The sequence below is a fragment of the Pezoporus occidentalis genome, unplaced genomic scaffold (genome assembly GCF_034315485.1).
Source record: "Pezoporus occidentalis ecotype Australia unplaced genomic scaffold, CSIRO_AGI_Poc_V1 ctg164, whole genome shotgun sequence".
NCBI lineage: Eukaryota > Metazoa > Chordata > Aves > Psittaciformes > Psittacidae > Pezoporus > Pezoporus occidentalis.
In genome coordinates this window covers 1,837,118-1,851,841 of record NW_026913466.1, presented here as the reverse complement: position 1 = coordinate 1,851,841, position 14,724 = coordinate 1,837,118, and the positions used below count along the sequence as shown (strand labels likewise).

At 37.4% G+C, this 14,724-nt stretch overlaps 1 protein-coding gene and 1 long non-coding RNA gene across 5 annotated transcripts in view; one reads left to right on the top strand and one right to left on the bottom strand.

Moving 5' to 3' along the window:
* LOC134160810 (uncharacterized) overlaps window positions 1-13,039 on the top strand; it is a 38,213-nt gene extending 25,174 nt beyond the window's left edge. Inside the window, exons 2-3 of the long non-coding RNA XR_009963701.1 lie at window positions 412-479; window positions 12,902-13,039. This is a non-coding gene — a long non-coding RNA (uncharacterized LOC134160810). The remainder of the gene's footprint in view (window positions 1-411; window positions 480-12,901) is intronic.
* The window catches only part of BTBD8 (BTB domain containing 8), a 35,327-nt gene that overhangs the window by 15,313 nt on the left and 5,290 nt on the right, over window positions 1-14,724 (bottom strand). Inside the window, exons 1-8 of one of the 4 annotated variants that reach the window (XM_062613161.1) lie at window positions 12,966-13,088; window positions 11,445-11,716; window positions 10,430-10,547; window positions 5,885-5,974; window positions 3,685-3,765; window positions 2,608-2,704; window positions 1,900-1,988; window positions 1,581-1,683 (exon numbers count right to left, since the gene is read on the bottom strand). In XM_062613161.1, coding sequence (XP_062469145.1) covers window positions 1,581-1,683; window positions 1,900-1,988; window positions 2,608-2,704; window positions 3,685-3,765; window positions 5,885-5,974; window positions 10,430-10,547; window positions 11,445-11,716; window positions 12,966-13,048 — 933 coding nt within the window. In that variant the 5' untranslated portion in view covers window positions 13,049-13,088. Of the gene's footprint in view, window positions 1-1,580; window positions 1,684-1,899; window positions 1,989-2,607; window positions 2,705-3,482; window positions 3,639-3,684; window positions 3,766-5,884; window positions 5,975-10,429; window positions 10,548-11,444; window positions 11,717-12,965; window positions 13,089-14,724 lie in introns of those variants that run through there. The other 3 variants (XM_062613160.1, XM_062613162.1, XM_062613164.1) reach the window with 3 other exon arrangements.

The following is a 14,724-nucleotide window of genomic DNA, read 5'->3' as shown; positions in this document are numbered from 1 at the left end:
ACCTTTAAGCTGTCCTGATAATGTTACACAAGGGTGCCTGGGGAGGAGCTTAGAACTGCGTCTGCATATACTCTTGGCTACGATACCTGCTTGAGCTAGTTTGGAGGTTGATAATGGTGTAACTGTATATAGCTGTAGATTAGAATGAATTGATCTATAATCCTGAAAACATTACTTAAAACTTCTTAAGCATTTATACAACATACGACATACAAGGCTATGTATATATTCTAGGAATAACCATGTACACTGATCTAATGTAATGGCAGAACACCTCATCTTAAAAGCTATAGCTACTATTTTTATTCTGTTAGAAATTACTCTCTCTAGCAGAAGGACTGTTTGGGTTTTCTAACTGGATACTCTCAAACTTCTCAAACAGCCGTTTAGCTTCGTAATCTCGTTTTTCAGGCTTCCACCTCAATATGCAGTAGCAGCCACTACTCACAGCTGATCTGCAGGCCTCAGCACGTGATGGGGTAAGTACTCCCTCAAAATAAAAACTCAGGGGCTGAGAAAAACCCACCACAGGAAGCCTTCACAGCCCTTTCAGTGAAGGGCATTTCTTGGCCAGACCCATTTAAGAGCACATCTGTTGAAGTTGGGGTATGTTTGGCAGTGTGGGTAGCCATACCCGAGCTATTTAGCTTTGATAACAACAAGAGATGTGGGGACAAGGATTTTGGCATGGAATGAAGCATCACATACTTAGATGGCTGGTGAGTGCTAGAACCAGAATCATCCTATGAATGCTACCTGAGTGAGTTAAACTTCGTGTACACTAGTCCACATTACAGCCACATATACAGTCATGCTTGGCAGCAGCTGTGCAGATCTACCTTTAGCTCTACATTTTCTTCATATCTCTGTTCCAGTTCAATGCATTTACAGGCTAATTACTGAACCAAATTCCTGTTATCAAGTCTAGATCAAATCAGTTACTTTTAAATCAGCTTTGAGCATTGTTTTATACAGAAACACAATTGGAAAGTACTTTGATCAGATCTAAATTGGAACAGTGTACGTATGTGCCACAAAAAATGAATGCGGAGCTTTGAGGGGACCAGTTCCATGCTGTTATCAGAGAAGCAGAAGTTACGTATGCTATATGCTATACTGTTACTTTATTTTTGAAGTCAGCTTGCCTGTAAAGAAATGGTTTGTCATCAATCACAGCCAGCAATCATCTGAAGTCTGGGAAAAAAAAAACAATTTTTTCCAAAGCACAGTATAGGCAAACGGGGAAGGACTCTCACAAATGATGTATGCCACCACCTAACATTGACGGAGCAATTTCCTGTTTCTTAGTATCTGAACATGTAATGCTGTGCTATGATGTCACAGCTGTGTTTCATAAACTTGACTTGTATTATTATGCTGGACTTGGATGTGATTATCATTAGACTCTGTCCCATAAAGCATAACAACGACACCTGCACATCAAAATCTGGTTTTAAATTGTTATTTTAATGGGAAATTTACATAGGATAAGTGTTCTACAGATTCAAACTTCTATATTTCTTATCTTTAATAAATTACATTGCTGTATTTTTATACAAAGCACACTATATACCACTTACCAAAGAGTTAATCAACATAACAAGGCAGTTGTTCTGAAGTTCAGTAGGTAAGCTGGCAAAGCTTCTCTCTGACAAACATTTTGCAAAATGTTTTCCTACCCATCTGTTGAAAAGAGAACCTTCCTTAGTTAAAGAAGGAAAAATGTTCTGTCTTCATTTGTTAGCATAAGCGATACCTCTAAGTACTGTGAGGAAAAAGATGTTTAAAATGTGAACATTTTTGTACACTAAAATAAACCCAGTCTCACAAAATAAAATACTTTGAACAGAAAGCAGATAAATGAAAAACATAAACCATAATTTATTGTATTTTACTTACTTCATGCAAGCAGCATATAGGTTTTCCACTCCCAGCAAGTGAGCAATAGCCATACATTCTAGTACAGGTTGGTGTTTTCCAGGAACAGGCTAGAGTTGTCAGCAAATTATCATCATTATTGTATATTCTGACTTACACTAACTGTACAGAAGCACAAAATCTTCAGACAGAAGTAGTGTTAGCTACCATGGTATTTAAGTTTGTTTGCCTTTATGCAGAACAGGGAATTCATCTGCTTTCACGTGTCAATAAAGTAGCATGCAGCCTAGTGAGCCCAATGCATGAAAATGCTCAAATCTAAGCAGTTGTTTTAACTAGTTCTAATTGAACACAAATGTTTTCTAAATATATGAAATCTGACTTGCAAGTATTTCCAAATTCCTGTTAAGAACAATTGCATATATAATGGAATGTATTAAATGATACTCCATGTAACTTAATATATTGAATTAATCATGTGGAATAATTGCTTTTCATCACTTGTGGTTTTAAAGTTTCTATAAATAGGTGGATGATACCACAGGCCTTACTCCCATCATCAATCCCAGTGAATTTAGCAGATTTACACACAAGAATAGGGCCTGTTGACTTCAGCTAACACCTTGACCACACATTTGATAAGTATTTTGTCAATATGATGTGTAACTAATAGAATAAAAATCCTTCCTGGTCTTTACAGTTCACAAGATAGCATGAGAACTGACATACCTTTTGGAAGAAATTGCAGTAATCTCGTTTCAAAATGTAGATGGCTACTTCTTTCAACCCATCGAGGCCATACATATCTGCAATGCTCAGCATGCGACTAAAGAGGAAGCAGTAGCAAGAGGAATCAAAACTCATTTTGACATAGGCATTCTGCTTGCAAGACAGTTTACATGCTAATTTCACCTCCTTGTTCAGTCATAATTTACCGCAGAAACAGACTGATAAGAAAGCGTGAAACTTGCCAAAGGATAGTCTTTGAACAGAAACAGGCATTGACCTAATCATAATCTCTCAACCACCAGCTTTGGTGTACATAAAAGTAAGCCTCAGCCACTGGCTGAGAAACTGCTTCTCAGTTTCTCTATTTTATGGCAGCAAGTGAAAAGGGTATTTGTCCCAGCAGAGTTTTGGCACTTTGTAGGTTTTTTCCAAAGATTACATAAAATGTTACTGACTGCATCACACCTGAGAATTATGTCCCTTCCAAATACTAAAAAGCAGCAAAATATTATTTGATATAACAATCAATACCATCATTTACTTTCTGTAGTAACTCATTACATAAACACTGACATTTGGACATACTATAAACAATTCCATATTTTTATTTTAGATAGATAATACCAACATTTACCTTGGTTGCTATATATAATCTTTGAGGGATCTAAGACTACTTAGCCTATGCATCAGTTCAAATGAGTATTTAAAAACAAATTCCAGATATTAACTGCTAAATATTATGACATATAGTATATATTATTCTGGAAACTAAAAAGAAGGTACATGCCAATTGGGACCTATTTTGGTATAAAGCACTCTCCTGTTTTTCACTGTCCTCATGTAACATGTCCTCATTCCAAAAATGGCTGGCACACCTTTTCCAGTAGCTGACAAATAAGCAAGGTTCCTTCAGCAGCTTTATTTTTTTAATTTCCTCAAGTATCTTTAGGTGTAACGATCATATCTGACATCTTTGTCTTACACTACTTGAAGAACTGTCCTTTTGACTTTGAACTGAGAAAATACAGAATAAGCAAAAACTGCAGTTGGAAAAAGAGGATAAAAGTTGACATATACCCAACATCAACTTTGTCTGGGAAGTCCAGAATACCTCCATATATAAAATGCAAGACGACACTCATTTCTACATGGCTTATGCTGCAAAAGAGAGAAAAAAGGCAAATAAAGACATAAAGTCCAGAATAAAACACACCACATTTCTTAGCCAAAAGTGGTTGATCAGAAGGTTGGTACATCATCCAGCTGTTCTGTGAATGGAAGTTAAATGATCTGATAAAATCAAAGGTATTTTAAACATTACTGCAATGTAAAAAGATCTAAATGGACTATATTTGGGGTGAATTTTGCTACTCAGTAGTCTTGCTGAAACTCTAATACTTTGAAAACAAGGCATAAGCAGACTAATGCTGGTATCTAGAGTATTTACACTGATAGTATGAAGAAAGTGTTTTTTTCATCATCTCCAACCTCTTTACTAGTAATAAGTCAATTAACTAAGCAACCCTTTACTTAAAAATCAGCTTATAAACATTAATTCTTGATTTTATGATATATTTAAGCTTTTCCTACAATTAAAATATATTTAATACTTTTATTACCATGTTAAGTAGGAATGTTGCATCTCAGAATATTTTTAAAAAGTCTGTATGCCGAGATTCAGATTAAGAAATACAGAATTCCTGCACAGAGCACTGTTTTCATCCTTGCACCAGGCACAGAATGTCTGTTTAAGTGCTGGACACAACTTCCTGAACAATACTACTAATGTATGTACATCTTCATATGCAATCTTTAGAACCCCAAGTAATGTATACGTTAGAATAAATGGAATATAGTCATGCAGATTGAGCCAAGACCGTTTAAAACATTAAGACGTATTTAAGCAACAGACACCAATAACTACAAACAAACAGAGGAACAGACAAAAAACCCTCCTTCCACATGCTAAGAAGCAAAATCAGAGCACAGTTTTGTCTATATTAGTACACAATAGCTGTAAAATCAGCAAGGAGTTTCCCCACAGTCTTGACAGGTGTTATATTATGCAGAATTGTCATTATTTCAGAGGAAGCCATATGTACCTTACTGATGAGTGTTTAAACAGACAGCATGGGAATCTGCACCAAACAGAAAACTGAACTAGAAAAAGTAAAATTATGGATATGATCCTTAGTAACAAATTATGAGACACTGGCATGGGAATATACTCGTATAAAGATTAACTCTTCTCAGGAGAAAGTGTCGACTGAAAGGTAAGGATGAAATTTTCTTAGCCATGAAGAAATCAATTAGAAGGACAGAAGTGTAAATATAAGAATAATTGTTGACTATCAGCTTCTCAACCATACTATGTATAGCATAAAAGCTAAGGAGTCAAAAGCATATTGTTTTATGAGGATTTGGATGTTATAACTAAATGAACAGATAATTTCCTGAGTTTGCAGCAATATTACTACACTGACAGAAAACTAAAACAGTAACACAAGAAAGTATTACTTGGCCAAGCAATTTTATATTAGTTCTGAGCAGTTCTGTCTTGTACCACTGTAAGGTACACAGTTCTTCCTGGAGAAAGCCGAGTCGGTCAAAATCCTGTCTAAACAAAAAGCTAACAAGTATCAGTATTAGTTTGCTTTTAAGGAAAATTTAATCTATTTAAATTGATTTTTCTGATACTGAAAAGAACTAACCTGGCAGTCCCCAGTTTATCTATGAAGTTTTAAGTATTCTTCCTACACTCACAGCTCCATTATTTTCAGCTCTCACACAGAAAGCTATTGTGAAAAAGGATACTGGTCAAAATTGTATTACTGCATGATGCTGAGACCATTATTAAACACTACTTAAGACATTTAATTGCTTATTTGTCTTCACATTGTAAATACACTCTTATTGTACAAATAGGTATGAAAAATTACACTGTTGAGACATTCACAGTACTTTTCATGAAATGTACAATGTGAAGTGAAAGAGGAAAATTATAAAATAGACCATGAATATAAAACAAAGGATTATTAGTTCCCTTCTGCTGATTAAAAAAGACTTCTTCCCTCCACCACTTGACAGCATTAACAAGTACTACATATGCTGTTTCATACTGAAGTCAAAACAGTACCTGGGAAACGTATCAGGTTGAAGAAAAGCGTCAAGGCAGATTAATCTTCAGAGCTCTATACACAGCACAGTTGTTACATATTTGCAGTGATCTTAAATTGCCTACCTTTGCTCCCACATGACTTGCAAAGAAAACACTTACCCTTGAAGAGTGATGCGCTCTTGGGAGCTTTCAGCCCAACTTCCACTCAGCATAGCAGCAAAGTAACTAGATCTGGCACATAAAATGGCCCTAAGAGAGAAAAAGTAAACATTATTCCACTAGATAACAAATATCTATTATGAGACTCTTTGATAACATTGACTTAAATCTTTGCCCTTTATGCATTAAGGTGTCATCTGTATACTGCATGCCTTTTCTTCAGTATGTTTGGAATTCAAAATATGCTAGAGGAAAACACAAACAGTACTCTAAATTTCTCAGTTAAAGTTTGTTTCTAGTATGACTTTGACATTCACACAGGGGGAATCTATCATCATAAGCAGTTTTCTTTAATATGATACAAAATTCCAAATTTATTTACTTTGGTGTATTTACTGAATAGCAGTAAATAATCTTGTTTACATAGCCCCATTTTAGCCAAATGATTATATCCTGAATCTTTAAAAATTCTTTTTATACTACAAAATGTGTATTTTTTTAAAATGAAGAGAGAAGTGTAGAGATTCTCCTACTCAAAACTGGCTGGCCAGCACATCCTGGAAAGCTGACAAACTTGATCCTGATACATGATACAACAATATGACTGGTATTTCCAGAACTGCTTAAGAAAAGCTATCAATTACTTCTGTTTAGACTTACTACACTTATAAAAGGCATAGCTGGTCATAAAGGGGCTAATTGAATTTACTTCTGCTTCTATCAAGGACAATAAAGAAACCCCAGACAGGTAGCCTGTGGAGCTCATTATCTGCACCTGTATCACAGTCTTCACAAAACCATATGGGAAAATCTTTGTAACAGGAGCTTCTTAAGGTGGAAGTGAAAGTGGAGAAAGGAAGAAAAGATAATGGATGAAAACTGCTTTGTGATTTCAGCCTTCCAGATTTACAGCAGTTACAGTGTGAGCCTTTGTACATTTCATCTGGGCTGTTGCAGCCATAGATAATATTCTTATATATGTGATTTTTTTTTTTTTTTCCCTGACACTTACTAAGCTTCCTGTTACTTATAAAATTAGGTCATGCATCTCCTTTGGCAGAAAAAGCAACGTGTTACAGTAGGCTTGAGAATCCTTTCTTCTACATGTGTTTGTTGGCTCTTAAAAACGTTGCAAAGCACTCTCATTTTGTGTAGGAAGAAGTAAGAAGAATTCTATTTATGGTCTCTTTTCTAGTCCTTACATATTCTGGAATCTCTCATCTCTCCTCCCTCCTTCTGCTTCAGAAGTCTCAATACTTTAAATTAGGGACTTCTTGCACATTCCTCTTGTGATTCACCCAGCAATAATAATAATAATAATGAATTTTTTACAGACTGTTTTATATCTCAGTGTAATATGTCCACATGTAAACGGGTATTAATTACATCACAACTTTGTGACATTCTGAAATCAAACATGATCTTGTTTTTGTAAGAGACAATAATACAATGTCATGGAGATGATACAAAATACATTATCTCAAATTCTGTCATCCTTTTGCAAATACATTTTAGCAATGATCAGGGCCAGATCAACTTCAAGGGCATAGCTGAAGTGAGTATTTCAGAGACTCATTTTAAGTCAGACAGCTACTTAAGTGGAATATGGACAAGTATGTATTACCTACATACATACACACTGATAACATTGTAACAAAATAATGGAGGCACCATATGAACTGGATGTCCATTTCTCCCTGCTTTCCTGCTGTCCTGGTTTGTGCCACAAGTTTATTACTGAACAAACCTGACTTGCTCCCCTCAGAGCTCTAAGAATACAACACAGCACCACAGAACTTTGCAAATCATAGAGGAGCGCTGCTGACACTGTACAGTCTATTAGAAGTCCACAGGACTTCATGAGAAAGTAAGGAATGCTGAGATAAGTGGGTGGGAGAGAGTGGGGCCTTAAACTGTTTCGTGTTTAAGAGCTTCAGAAAAACCTTAAAATAAGCAAATCATACTGGTACTTTCACCACAATGATACCCAAAGTTAGATTGCCCTTATTGACTCCTACCATTCACATGATGCAGTACTAACACCAGCAAGTTCTGTGCTCGTTCAAGAGCATCCTTGTTTTCTCTGATGTACTGCCATACTTTTGATGCTGGTTAGACTAGATACATTGCTCCAGGCACTAAGTGGCTTAAATTAAAGAAGCTCTGCTGATGGAATCTGTTGACTTCCTTTTTGCATTAAAGTATTCGTTTCTCTAAGTTATGAGCCTGAGAACATGTCTTATACTAGTGTAGACTGAGAACATGTCTTATAATAGCGTAGAGTGGAAGAAGCAAACAGAACTGATGGACAGGGGTAGAGCAGTTGATGTCATCTACCTGGGCTTGTGTAAAGCTTTTGACACTGTCCCACACAACATCCTTGTCTCTAAATTGGAGAGACATCAATTTGATGGATGGACCACTCGGTGGATAAAGAACTGGCTGGATGGCTGCACACAAAGAGTTGTGCTCAATGGCTCAATGTCCAGCTGGAGACCAGTAACGAGTGGTGTCCCTCAGGGATCAGTGTTGGGACCGGTCTTGTTTAACATCTTCGTCGCTGACATGGACAGTGGGATTGAGTGCGCCCTCAGCAAGTTTGCCGATGACACCAAGCTGTGTGGTTCGGTTGATAACGCAGGAGGGAAGGAATGCCATCCAGAGGGACCTCGACACACTTGTGAGGTGGGCTGATGCCAACCTCATGAAGTTTTTAACCATGCCGAGTTCAAGGTCCTACACCTGGGTCGGAGCAATCCCAGGCACAGCTACAGGTTGGGCAGAGAAGAGATTCAGAGCAGCCCTGTGGAGAAGGACTTGGGGGTGCTGGTTGATGAGAAAATGAACATGGGCCGGCAGTGTGTGCTTGCAGCCCAGAAAGCCAACCGTATCCTGGGCTGCATCAAAAGGAGCATGACCAGCAGGTCGAAGGAGGTGATCCTGCCCCTCTACTCTGCTCTTGTGAGACCTCACCTGGAGTATTGTGTGTAGTTCTGGTGTCCTCAACATAAAAAGGACATGGAACTGTTGGAACAAGTCCAGAGAAGGGCCACGAGGATGATCAGGGGACTGGAGCACCTCCCGTATGAAGACAGGCTGAGGAAGTTTGGGCTCTTTAGCCTGGAGAAGAGAAGGCTGCATGGAGACCTCATAGCAGCCTTCCAGTATCTGAAGGGGGCCTATAGGGGTGCTGGAGAGGGACTCTTCATTAGAGACTGTAGTGATAGGACAAGGGGTAATGGGTTAAAACTTAAACAGGGGAAGTTTAGGTTGGATATAAGGAGGAAATTCTTTCCTGTTAGGGTGGTGAGGGACTGGAACAGGTTGCCCAGGGAGGTTGTGAATGCTCCATCCCTGGCAGTGTTCAAGACCACGCTGGACGAGGCCTTGGGTGATATGGTTTAGCGTAAGGTGTCCCTGCCCACAGCAGGGGGGTTGGAACTAGATGATCTTAAAGTCGTTTCCAACCCTAATTATTCTATGATTCTATGCCTGGCTACACTACATTCTAGAGATTTAGTACATAATCCTAATTCTATTACTTAAGAATTAAAACACCACACACACTATTATGACTTATCTTCTATAAAGGTATTTTTCATGTCAGTAATAACCCCCCCCCAAAACATTGGTTTGTGTTTAGAAAATACCAAAAGAAGGGAAATTTTTTACAATCTCTCCTAGTCAGTTATATACTCAAAGGGAACAAAATACAGGCTGTCTAATCTGCTCTCTAGTTTGCTATCTCAAATGCAAACAGACTCATATCAAAGATACAAGGAATGGTACTGACACTTTAATTTGCTTTCCTAAGATAGAGAAGTCCAATAAGCCAAAGTTTTTAATTGATCTTGGACTTTAGATCTTACAGGGACTCCTGACAATCTTTACACCCACATAACTGAAATAATGAAAGTAAAATCAGATTCTGTATGCACAGATTGTAAGGAACAGAAAAAAATACAATTACTGCCACAGAAACTTTCTACCTGCATTGTAATTTATTCAGTATTTATAGTTGAATATTCAGCATTAAAAGCTGATTTTTCATTCTTTCGAGAGCATGGATTATTTAAGAACAGGTTAGCCAAAACCTACCCAGTATTTATACCTAAGTATATAGAATGGTTCGGTTTGGAAAGGACCTTCCAGTTCCAACCGCCTGCCATGGGCGGACACCTTCCACTAGACCACCTTGGTTGCTCCAAGCCCCATCCAGCCTGGCCTTGAACACTGCCAGGGATGGGGCATTTACAACATCCTTGGGTAGCCTATTCCAGTGCCTCACTATTCATTATATGAGCTTACAATGGCAATCTTACAAGTCCTAAAAGCACAGTTGTTTTCACAGTAGTTGCAGTTAATGAGATAAATAGTTTTCATTAGTATCAAACTATGGCCACTTCTCACATGAGACCTAAATCCTGTAACAGTTCACAGCTAGATAACAGCACCAGCAATAACTTTCTATAAATATACAGTACCAGCAGTGTTTGATACTGGAAGGATTTTGCTTGAAAAACTTTACTGTAAATACTTATGTACCTGTGAGCTTGAAACTCTTTGCCTTCTACGCAAATATTAATATCTGGGCAACAGCACTTCTTGTAGAGCATCATTAAGTCTTCGCCTAACACAGATGCAGTTTCTAGTTTGGAATTACCTGCAGATGGAGAGAAATAGCTTTTTTCACTTTGTCTGGAGCAGACTTTTGGCAGTACACAGACAAAGTGTTGGAAAAGAAGAATCTGACAATTTTTTTTTTTTTCAATATTGCATATTCAAGCTAGAACTTTCCTTGAAGGGTTTTCCAGACCATGCATTTTAGTTCTCAGTTTGACTTGAACTATCAGAAACTTGTCCAGTGATTCATATTTGATTTCTATAGAAATGCTGTCATTACTCTTTCGTAAGATTATGTAGCCAGTTCATTTCTTCTGAGGATCTGTTACCACTCAGTAAAGAAAAGTAGACTCTGAAGAAGTTCAGGGTCATGTAATGCTACAGACTTCTGCTTGAACAGAACTGTTGCTTGATCCTGTCTTACTGACACAGCTGTAGCATCAAACACCTCTGGTATAGATGCAGGTACACATTTCCTTGGGTTAATTTTTCATTCAGTCATAGTGGGAAAGATTCTGAAAGCTTCCAAAATCCTCATGAAAAAACAGTGGAACTAGTGTAATTTGCTAGAAAAGGAAAAGAAAGGAGAGGTTCTGCTCTGTGGAAGTCCCACATGGTGAGGACTCAAGTTTGCTGTATTACAGAGAAAAAGAAAGGAGATAAATGCCAATGAACATGGCCAATGCCTGAGAAGTCCTTTCAGATTTGTTAATGCCACACACTGGCTGAGAACTACTCTTGCCAAACCTCTGCAGCAATGCATCTCTTTAAGGCGTGAGAGAATAAGGTAGACCATCACAAAGAACATCCATGCCAGCTTCAATTTTTGCCTGCATTTTTACAACTGTGTAAATTTTTGAATAATTACTTGAAAGAAGAAAAACCCCAAACCGACAAAACCCAAAATAAACAAACAAAAGCATAACTCCAAACCTACCTGCAGTGGCTTTGTTGCTTTCTGCATCACTGACTACTGCTGGAAGTTCCTGTTCAATACAAGGTGAAGAAGCAACTTCTTTCTGCCCAGCTCCACTTGAAGCATCCTGATCAACAGGTGGTTTTATGCTGTCTCCAAGGCAACTTGCATTTGTTTGAGTGTTCTGAAGTGTAGCAGTGTTGTCTTCCTGTACTAATTTGGGTTCCAGTACTTTTTTAATCATAGCTGGCTCCTCAGCTTCTTTGAGATTTTTATCAGATGAATATACAAGCCTAGAAGATGACACCAAGTTTACTCCTGTAATTTTTAATAGAGCAAAATAAATATAAAGATAACTTTTTTGTCACTAACAAAGACAAAAAGCACAAACAAGTACTGTAAATAGAATGTAGGATCAGGTTAAAAGGAACACAGGTTTCTGTCCCTCACTCTGCTTTTATTAATTAAACCCCCCTTTTGTCTGCTCTTTATAGCTCAACTATTATAATCATCTACTGGCAAAAGCAGAAGCAAGCAGTTTCATTAATGACAGATGACAGATTTATAAATCTTAGTATGATCAAGAATAGGCATTTGATTGTCCTTTAACATCATCAAATCTACAGACCCCAAAACATAAAAACCTTCCAACATCAAGGTTGCAAGTACAAAACCATAAGAACGGTCTAGATATAAATGAATGGTATTAGAAATAGAAATTTCATTTTCAAAAGAAGTACTTGAAAGCATGAAAATCTGCAGTTAAGATTACCCAAGAGCTTTCACTTTGCTCATATAGTAATTCCAGCTTCCCACTTTCCCATCTGTTTCCCCAGCTTATTTTTGGCTTGAGATTTGGAAAGGCTAAAAAAGCCTGCAGTCTGTGACTGCAGAGATCTCGTATTTATAGAAATATTGCACTCCAGTAACTTAATGGAGCCTGAAAAAGTCAATGTGAACAGATAATATGCTTTATCAGTGGTTTCATACCATATAGATGAAGTTAGCAAAGTTGAACAGAAGAGCTACAGTTACTTTGGATTTAACAGATGTACTTATACATGCATTTAGTCGCTCATTCCTTGGCAAAGAGGCTTTACTGTTAATATTGGGAACATAGTAATTTTGAGTGTGATATTTGAACACTGTCCTCCAAAAGCGCAGAGAAAACATACAAAGAAATAGTCTTCCTTCTTGATTCCTGTATTTAAAAGATTGAGTTATGTAGATATTTTTTCTTCTGTGTGATACAGATTCTCACTAAGAGACAATGATGAGAAGGAGTGTAGGCAATGGGAATTTTAATATTTTATTGGATTTTGAAAATGTGTGACAAGAGCAATAACGTTTCACATTGAAAGTAAAAGATCAATGGACCCTTTTTAAACGGGCTTTTAAGGTTGTTGTACCCAAACGTGCTTTCAGAACTCCTAATCTGTGAGCCTGGCCTGACCATCTATTGCTTTTCATATTTAGAGTGCTTTCCAACCCAGCCTAACAATAGCATGAGGGAAAGACAAGTAGTAAGACATGCCACATTACCAAGAACAGGACGACAGGTTGCTTGCTTGAGCAAGTAGACTTTGCAATCCTTTAGAAAATTCAAGACCATGTCTGCCACACATTTTCCCCACTCAGTGTGCTTCTCAGTACTTAACATCTGTGTTTTACAGCTGTGTAGCAGTAGAGCTCAAGAACAGAAATTCAGAGTAGAAACCAAAATGACCTACAGATTTCAAAACTCCACAGAAGTATTCTGGTGTTCTGAAATGTTGTCTTCCAAGTTGTTTCTCCACATTAGACCTTCCAAGAAACGCCACTTAAGTCACACAGACTGCCTCTACTAGAAAAAAATCCAGTAATTCCAACTTTATCCCTACATCTTCACCAGGTGTAAGCAAATACAGTCACAAAGTAAACTGGTAACACATACTGAATGTGAAAAACTGCAGGAAGATCTCCAGTAAGGGTTTGTTGAGAGAAAACTGCCATTCATAACGTGTCAGGTTAAATTTGGAGTGGAACTTTACTTATTCGCCTTTCTGTTGCTGCAGAGCTGTTGCGTATTTAACATGTAAAGACAGTAGAGATGGACTTTGAAGGAGAAGAAATTAGCAGTAACAGACATACTACTTTGCCATAAATTCATTATTACGATTTTCTTGCTTACTTTCTGCCTGTAACTGAACAACATATCCATAGGGAATCTGATAAGCTGGGCAATGAGGCAACAATCTCCTGGGAATCCTCAGGGTGTTTTCAGATAATCTACATAAGAAACCCTCAGGAATGCATTTCTGTTATCACTAGGCTTAAGTCAGTAATGGCATCTTTTCCATAACTAGAAACTGTACATAAAACAAGTGGCATGTTATTAAACCAGAAGTAAGTAACTGGTTTCTAGATCTAAAAAAGTTAACTCTATTTGAAATCAGATTTTTTTTCCTGTAAAGTCAAGGAAGCTTCATAATTTCAGGTAGCATCTAAAAATAAGTCACAGCCCTGGATTCACTACTTCCAGAAACTCGGCAGAATACCTGTATATTAACAGTCCCTCTTAACACAAAATGAATTTTACTACTTTTAAAGATTCATAGAGGCATCCATTTTATGGTTCTCAGAAAACAGTAATGATTTTGGCACATCTTTAAAGTTTAGAAATTTTCCTTTATCTCAGTTAAATCCCATTAGATGTTCTTTCCAGAATGGAATATTCTGCGGTTTTCTAAAACCTGTTACAGAAAAAACTTTGCTTGGCAACATCCTTTACTTTATAGGCTTAATTCTAAAGGCAAAGTGAAGTTTTCTAGACTGTCTTCTACAGAGTATCAAATGGCATCTTCCTGTATAAATAAAAGCTAGGGAAATCTTTCATCCACAGCAAAACACATGGCTTGGACCTTGGGAGTTCACATGTTCTAGTGATAATGTTAAACCACCTCTTTTAAAACACAGTTGCTGTAAGAAACCAGTACCCTTACTGCAGAATTACGATCTGAATAGTTCTTCTTCTTCCAAACATCTTGATGTGACACCTTAGTTTAGTAAGTTAAAGTGCAGAAAGTTACTATTCTATAGTTAAAAATTCTTTAAATCACACAGAGGTTATCAGCAAGAGGTCTTAGAACCTGACCAGTTTTGAACTGAGTTAAGCATTTACAAGAAGCAGTTTTCATAGTCATTTGAACAATCTGAGAAGGTGTAAAAACATTCCAGTTCTTCCAACATATCCCTAATGATGATTAGGAAAGTACTAGATTGTACACTGTGATCAAAGAGCTTCCCAGAACATGCAAGCAGT